The sequence below is a fragment of the Cynoglossus semilaevis genome, chromosome 1, assembly GCF_000523025.1.
Source record: "Cynoglossus semilaevis isolate Cse_v1.0 chromosome 1, Cse_v1.0, whole genome shotgun sequence".
Lineage (NCBI taxonomy): Eukaryota > Metazoa > Chordata > Actinopteri > Pleuronectiformes > Cynoglossidae > Cynoglossus > Cynoglossus semilaevis.
Genome location: NC_024307.1, coordinates 11,723,652 through 11,732,630, shown reverse-complemented (window position 1 = coordinate 11,732,630; position 8,979 = coordinate 11,723,652). Strand labels below are relative to the sequence as shown.

The following is an 8,979-nucleotide window of genomic DNA, read 5'->3' as shown; positions in this document are numbered from 1 at the left end:
TTGTTTCTTATTATTATTGATGTGGCTCATGTTATTTTCAGAGTGATCTTTCTCCTGCAACGAAACACCCTTTGTTGGAAGAATCTAATAATAGGAAGAAAATATATATATACTTATATATATTTTCTGTGACATTTTTTCAGAGGTCATTTAGAGCAGTGATTCCCAACCACTGGTCCGTGGCACTAGTCTGGCATGAAAGATCATCAGCTGTGCCATAGATGATCCAATTACGCTTAATTGGTCTGAAAACTATTATTTATCTTTTTTATATAAAAAAATATTCCTTCAATGTCCATTAATACATAGTGACAGGCAGAACAACTAAATATCAATGCATAGTGACAGGCAGAACAACTAAATATTTTACCACTAGATGGCAGCAGATGGCTATGAAAACAGAGCTGTTAAAGATCGCTGCGTGTCTTTCTTCAATTCCTGTGAGTGCATCTATGTAGCAATGTTTTCAGCTAAACAGGCTGAGATTTCACACTGTGAATCACACAAAACACAGGAGTTGGCAGTTGCACGAATGAACTTCATTTAAAAACTGAAATTCCAACAGGAAAGATTTTACAAGTAAATAAAATTTCCCCATAAAAACAAACAAAACAAAAAACAAAACAAACAAACCAACAACATAGGCTAATCACAAACTGGTCACATGACCCACGTGGTGTCCAAACAAGGGTCTATTTCTATCCAGACATCTGCACAAGGACAGAACTCTACATACTTTCATCTTCAAATAAACTTTGTTAATAAAGTGTCACTCAGATCTTTTCTTCCCTCAACTTTTTCATCTTTGAAACTGTTCTGGCGTGACACACTTGTCAAAGGCGGCTTTATTTATAATAAACTCTTTATCCTGACGGCAGCAAATTTGCATTGTAATTATTTTTAGCTAAATCACCAGGATACAGAAGAGGAACACAATCGGTTCTGGGGGGTTTAGCAGAAGATGCTGATGTTTTCCAGGGGATGTTAAATCTAAACAAAATCCTAATCATGTCCAGATCAGTGTGAAATTAATACAAGATCCAAACGTAAGTAAATGTCAAGGAGGAAAACTCCTTTAATGATTCCTGTGGATGTAATTTGTGCAGGATTTCTTTTTTTTTTTCTGCTGTGCTTAAAACTGTACTTCCAGAAAAGTGTGGAGGCTCCTGATGATGCAGGGACAGCACCAGTCTTACTCACTGCCCCCCCCCCCCCCCCCCACCCACCCTCCTCCCTCCATACACCCACCAGCACCGACACATGGACAGTGGAGACAGACAGTGACAGACATCAGTTCCAGCCTCAGTCCAAATGTACTGTATGTAATGACTTGTAATGAATAAAATCTGCTGTTTCAGGCACATTCACAGTTAGTGCCACACATCTGTGTAGGACTCTGTAACAGGCTCTCACTCATGATTGGACAATGAAGTTTATGACTCCCTGCAGAACTTGGCAGCAATATTATGTCTTTCTTGCTTTATTTTAATCTGATTAATGCCATGCTTCTGCTAAATTAACACGATCCATTATTCACAGCTAAACCCACAGGAGTTTTCTCGCACACATTACCTGGAAATTTTAATAATCACCATGCATTAGTACAGATTAGCCCCAGCAAGGTCAACACGACTTGCTATTTTTTTTTTTTGTTTTGATGGATTTTTATTATATGCCTCTGCTGCTCACTCTGTCAGAGTCTTCTCGCCTCACCCCTCGGGGCTTTTATTTTTGAACACAGTCTAATTGCTTCATCGGATGCAGAGGAAGGTTGCTGGAGGATTAGGTGCAGCTGACTTCATTTCCTTCTTTATCTCCTCTGCTGAGGGGAATTAGACTAACCCGTGGTGTATTCAAAGGCGATGATCACTCTGTATGGTGCTAACCCCAGCAGCCCTTCCACTGGGGAACCAGATGATCTGCTCTGTGCGTAGGTCTATAGAGTGAACGAGTATTCCATGAAATGTGATCTCTGAATGTTTTCGACTCCACTTCTTCCTCGGGTGGAAAGAACATACCGTATTTTCCGAACTAGTCGCATAATCGCAGTGGGTTTTTTTCATCCTTTGGCGGAGTTTACGACTTGTACTCAGGTGCGACTTATATATTAAAATATATGTAATTTCGGTGACCAGTATGTGCTACTCTTGTACCACTGAACATTTACAAGTTCGTTATTTTCACACTGACAGCCACTAGAAGGCACTGGTGCTCCCTATACTCCAGAGCGACTTATAGTGCAGAAAATACGGTAGTTGCTCTGTTGGAGTTTGTGCCCCTCTCCAGCCCCCCGCCCCCCCACGCACAGGGGGATCAGAGGGTTATTGCACATAAGTATAACAATATGAAATTAAAAAAATAAATAACTGTCAATAGACATACACATATATATCCATATAAACAATATATATGTCATATTTTAAAGCAGGTGTGTTAGTGGTGGAACCTTCCATGTAGGAGTGAAGTCAATTAATGGTGCATTCCAGAAAGCTTGGATCTCAGACTTTTTCCACTTGTAATATATTAGATTCCTAAGCATTAGAGGCTAACAGAAGTTTAACATGACTAAAATAACTTGGTCGACTGAGAAAAGGAGAGGTTTGGATTGTTTTTGAAGATTTATCAAGGAAGGAAAAAAGTTGGATAAGATAATACACACCAGACGTTTCCTCCTTTGTCAACATTTGCTTTGATCTTGCTAAAAAGGCAGCTACGTATCTATAAAGTATTCGCTAAGCCAAGTCGTCTTTACAGCCTCTCCACAATGACACTGGATGAAAGAATAAACAAATTACGTGGCGTTCATGCAAATGTGTTATTCGATATTCATTTATTCAAAACCTGCATTTAATTTATTACACAGTCTTTATTTCTCTACTGTGGGCATTTATTCATGGGCCCTGCCATTGTTCTGTGGAGACAGGCTGCTGCATCTGTGTGAAGTCGGGGTAGATCCGTTTGCCCAAAGATTTTTTCTTTGTTTGTTTGTTTTGGTCAGAGGTGGGTAGAGTAGCCAAAAATTGTACTCAAGTAAAAGTACTGTTACTTCAGAATAATATTACTCAAGTAGAAGTAAAAAGTAGTCATCCAAATAATTACTTATTATAATTACTACATCCAAGAGGCTTTTTCTGTTTAACCCACAGCTGAAAACCCCTGTAATTTAGTCCTTATTTGGCTGAGGCCATTAGCGTTGTTGTTCTAGTGATCAAACTGTGGCCATTTGTACAATCATCACATCATCTGCAAACATTAAGGCTGTACTATCGAGGCTCATATATCCAAAAGGTTTAGTTGTAGGCAAAAGACTTCTAGGAGTTCAAAAGACGTTTCGTTCCTCAACTGAGGAACTTCACCAGTTGCTTCCCACTAAACTCTTTGGATAACATGACCTGGATGAATGAGAATCTTCACAGACACGAGACTCACATACAGTATGTGAGTTATTATGACATTTCATTTCTTTTCTCCCCCCAAAGGTTTGCATTTGTTTAAGGTGACACTCTTTTCAAAATATTTTCAATTTCAATAAAACATCTCTGGAAAAAAAACTAAATATGGACCAAATAATTTCTCTGGACAAAAAAACTAAATATGGACCAAATAATTCCCTGGAGAATCAGACTGTGAATCATGATGACCACCAGGAGGATTTATCACAATCATCTTCAATGCTACAAATGCACCTTTTTCTTGCCGGCTGTGCAAACGAAGTACATATGGCAGCTTCATCATTTATGGAGATTTCTCAGTTGGGTTTGGAACCATCCTGCAGCAGTAATACAACTCAATGAAAATGTAATACATGGATTTTACTGCAGTAGTTTTTCCACAGACCATGTCAACCGTGGTGCAGATGGGTGCAGGCCTCCACAGAGAATTGAATCAAGGTTATTTTCTAAACAACCTGAGCCTGTGTCAAAATGACAGATGGCGCCATCTGAGCTTTGCATCAATCTCACCTGATGGCCCGGCTTCGACTAGTGATGTCTGCCAGTGGCATTGGCTCCAATGTGAGCATCCCCTGCTCATTTGGAGGAGGATAGCGCATCATCATCCTCTCATCATCCTCCGGTGACAGTGAGTGAGCCAAAATAGACGCCATTTACAACGGGTTCAAACATTTCTACAGCAACCATTTATTAAAAATAGTAGGCTTTAAAATTCCTTCTCAGAACATTACATGTATGCACACTCATTATAATAAGAAGAGAATAGTGTGTCTGGATTTCTCCCTACGTCAAACAGTTGTTACAGTTAGCCAGTATAGTCTGCTGCACTTCATGGACAACATGGTGTTAACAAGACAGTTTTGTTGCTAATCTGGAACCACATTTCCACCATATATAACAAGGACGTTTGAAGGACCCGGAACCATTAGAAATTAACTTAGAGGCGTTGAATTGAATTGAACAACGTCCTCCTTCATCCTTCATCCCAAACTGTTTTGATAGTCCAACCTCTAAGGAACTATTTCGGGTCAAAAACAGTCCCAGTATTGTCAGACTTGTTTAGTCACTGTAATAAGTATTCCAAAAGCTCTCAGTACTCTTTTCAGTAGTTCCTAAACATTTTCTGCAGCACCCCCTTTAGTAAATATAACAACCGATGAGCCCAGCCCTCTGCAGGCTAACACTCCGACAGCTATTGCTTTAAAACTTGACAGAAACTTTATTTATAATTCCTAAAAACTGCTTCTCTCATTGAACAAAAGAATAAAATTACAATTCAGTGCAACTGCCCCACTGTAGGACAAATAAAGAAGGTATTGAAATTGAAACAAATTATTCTTGCTGCACCCCTCAAGGGGCCCCGTCCCCACTTTAAGAACCATTATTCACGTGGTGGACATTTGTCTTAAACCAGACCAACAGCGGCTTCAAAACTCGTCCTTTTCAAACCTCCGTTTTTCCAGTTCAATCCAGTTCGTACCAAAATTCCAACATGTGGTGCCAACGTTTTCTTACTGTTTGCTTGTCCTTTGGTTTCTCGTTCATTTCAGAGGAAACTTCAAACGTTGACAAACATTCAGATTTTTTTTAGAAGTCCACGGGTGTTTGTTCACAGTTCGTGCTTTGTGCTTCCAAATATTTGATACTACCAATCCAATTTTTGTTCCAGGCGCTGCCTTTTTTTCAGGAACCAGAGCTGTGTTAAAAAGGAGATCTGATGAGGACATGGTCCCACCGTACTGTAAGTTCACCTTAGAAGATCCTTGTGTTTATTAAAGGGGAGAAATAAATTCTTAGAAGGAAATGCTGAAAGACTAAAAGTCGGTTTGTACAAGTTGTGTTATTTGTCTAAATACAGGCCTTTGTTCTGAGAGACTGTGTAATTCTAGATGTAGCTGCAGCTTTATGCCTCAGACCCAAAGTTATTGTTCCCAATTAGGGCTAGTAATAGTTTCCATGGCGACGGCTGCCTCCAGCCTCCACAGTAACACAAAACTAATGTGCTGTGAACGGCAGGTTGATGGAGACAAAGAAAACATCCCCAAATTATCCTGCCTTCCCACTCACACTGGTACAGATCTATCAAAAAAATCTCTAGAAATTGGTTTTGGAAACATAATCTGTATCACAGTCTGTATCTGATGGACAAGGTTTGTCTCCTCCTATTGGAGAAGTTGAAGAATTTTTTACAGGCTATAATTATGGAAAATTAAAAAAAAAAAAAAAACTTTAGTGAGTTTTGTGTTTCTCTGATTTTATGCGGGACTAACATTTAATCTGAGGTATGAGCACAGCGCACTCAGTAAAACAAACTGAGTGACTGAGCTCATCTTACTGATAGATGAATGAACCTCTAGTTTAGATCTGATCTGATGTGAAAACCCAAAAGTGCAAACATGCTTCGTGAGGAACCAGATTTCTTAGCCCCGCCCACTCTGAGTCCTTAATCACAGAGCTACATGGTACACGATCAGATCCTCTGATATGACCCTCTCAACAGAAAAAACCTTGTAATCAACATTTTAAATAAGGAAACTAAACGGCCGCCAATGTCCAGATCTGTTTCCTGTCGTTGAATAGTGTAAAAATATTCTATTTATTTCTTATCAACAGCAAAAGCCCGAAACTAAAGTATTACGTAATTTCCAAAACAAATACATCATTATTAAGCAGTAGTAGTATAGTTGTACACAAATAATTCCCTTACTTTATTGGGTTACTAGAACTGTACGGTGGTGGTTTGTAATCAGCAACACAGCCTTCCTGGATGGTGAACGACTGGTTATATCATGAAGTAATACTTCTCTAAATAAAATACTTTGTCTTTTCTTGTTATCAGAGATGATAACCAGTTTATATATGAAAATAGGGCATAACAATACTTTTAATGTGAAACTGTCTGAGGTGTACGGCTCCTCGAAGGGAACGGGCGCTCATCTCAACAGTACCACTGCTTGTTGGTGACTTTGCTTTTGTCTCCAGGAAGGGTATTCAAACTTTTTTTTATATCGCCCCCATTTGAGGAAGACTGACAAAGCCACCAACCATCGCTGGTTAAAAACTCAGAAATGTTTCTGTGGATGATCTGGATCTGGATCAACTAGAATTTGAACATAAACTGAATCTGAATTGAAACGAAAACCTTTTCGGAGTTGGTGGTTGAAAGTGAAAGTTCGTGGTCCTCCACTGTCAAACACCAAAGCTTCTTCTCCAAACTCCTGCACCTGTTGACAAATGTGGCCCAGGTCCAGTCGGTGCCTCCGATGAAGAAATATACAGCAGGAGTCTATACATCATTGTCAACCACGACCACTAACAAACCCTAGGGGGCTCAAACTGATCCATTAGTCAGGTGCAACAGAGAGAGAGAGACATAGAGCGAGAGAGAGTGAGCTTAGGAGAGACAAAGCGATGCCTCTCCTAGGAGTCCAGAAAAAGTGTTTTTATTTGTCTTTACGAACACACTTGTCTGCTCATCAGAAGGTGCAGGCGTAGACCACGCCCACCACCACTATGTTCCCGATAGTGGCCACGATGGCGATCCAGAGCCAGATGGCGTCGCTGGACACTGACTGGGACTCTTCCTGTTGACACTGCACGGAGGTTGCCGAGGCTGCGGCGTGAACGCTGGCCGAGGAGTTGAAGAGCGAGTGTTCGCCGCTGTAGTCGTCGTTGGGCGAGGAGTCCATAAAAGCTCCAGTCATGACTGGGATCTATGAGGAAGACAGTCAGCAGACTGGTTAAAATCACTGAGACTGAGGGGACTGTGAAACAGACCGAGCATGAATGCTAATAATAAAGAGCAGTCTGATATTTCTGGTTATTACACTGTGGTTATTATTTTATCATTGGAGTCTTTCATTTCTGGCATTCAGAGGGTCAATCTTTATAACAGCGAAGGTTCAGTGGTCAGAACCTGACCAATGGTTGGTTTAATTATGGTCAATAAGATCTGAAATTAATTCACAGGTTTCACTTCCAAAAATATTTTAAAAAATATTCCAGAAGATCAGACATAAACAAAGGAAACAATTATAAAGCCTGACTGATTATATCCCCAGTAGCTGCTGAACAAATCTAACTTTTAAAACTGAGACCATGTTGGTTTGTTTTTTTTAGTTGTTTTTTTTACACATGTATTAATGTTCTACTGCTTCATCCTCTTTATGATAGCAGAGAGAGCTGGAGTAAAGTATACAGCCAATCACAGAGCCATACAGACGAGCAAACATTCACACCTGTGGTCAATTTAGAGTGAATGATTCACGTGATTCTGAATATTTCTGGACTGTGGGAGGAAACCAGAGTTTGTGGAGAGAGTCAGAGAACAATCCAGAACCTGTTCAAACCCATGGGTCTAATTCCCTGTGGTCTAATCCCAGTCCAGAACCTGTTCAAACCCTTGGGTCTAATTCCCTGTGGTCTAATCCCACCTGTTTCTCCGTGTGCTGTATTTTTAACATTAAGCAACCCAGTTCAGCTGATCCAAAAATGTGCTGTATTTTTAACATTTTTTTTAACGTTCAGCAACCCAGTTCAGCTGATCCAAAAATATGTATTTATTACTGACTAAGTAAGTAGTACTTCAACTCCAATCCCTTAAAACGGAATCGTTTTTTTTTTCTTTCTAAAATCAACAATAACATGTTATGACTAACATGTTAAATATTCAATTCTGAAACCTGTAGGTCCGTACAGTGGAACGATCTCTGTAGCATGACACACATGTTCCTGTTGGTCACACGTTTTCAACTTCGAGCGCTATATTTGGCACGACCAAAGGTAACTAACATCACGAAATCATTAGCAAACGCTTCCAACACAAACATGCAGGGAGCAACACTCTGTCCCACACACAGCTCTGTGTGTGTGTGTGTGTGTGTGTGTGTGTGTGTGTGTGTGTAGAAGGTAGTGCTTGATTAAGACAGAATGAATATTTCAGTTTGTGGCAAGTGAAAGTGATTTATTGCTTGGGACAATAAGAGCCCTGTGAAGGTTAGCCATTAAAGCATAAGCAACTCAGTGCTTTTACGTGTGTGTGTGTGTGTGTGTGTGTGTGTCTTCACAGAGGGGTAGATGATTGAGAAATGCATGAGAGACCCTGTGCCACGCACTGACTGGGAAAACAGACTCTCTGAAAAACAAAGCTAAAAATACCTCAGGGGACGAGGAGCTCTCACATACACAGGGAATTTGTGTTGCTCATTTGCTCACCTTTGGTCCTGCTCACTCACCCTTCTCTCCCAAACCCCACCCCCCCCCCCCCCTCTACCCACACACACACAACACGGGACTTTCCTCACACGGCGGGAAAAAAAAAAGCACTGTTTAGAAAGCCCTCTCCTGCTCCACGCTCATTGGCCCCTGGTGGTGAATAATGTCATGACACATCCTGTGGAGCGCCTGCTGTTCACATGAGCATGATGGAGGCAGACAGGCGTGCATGAGGTCCAACAACCTGGGTCTCCCTGCCTCTCTTCCTCTTCTTCACCCCACTCCCCTCCCCCTCCACTCACTCACTGTAAGT

General features: G+C 40.7%; 1 protein-coding gene across 1 annotated transcript in view; it reads right to left on the bottom strand.

Moving 5' to 3' along the window:
- Nucleotides 1-3,791: 3,791 nt before the first annotated feature.
- Nucleotides 3,792-8,979, bottom strand: part of LOC103379641 (uncharacterized protein C14orf132) — a 31,146-nt gene continuing 25,958 nt past the window's right edge. The window contains exon 2 of the mRNA XM_008311253.3: nucleotides 3,792-7,165. Within this exon, the coding sequence (XP_008309475.1) occupies nucleotides 6,929-7,165 (237 nt within the window). The 3' untranslated portion in view covers nucleotides 3,792-6,928. The remainder of the gene's footprint in view (nucleotides 7,166-8,979) is intronic.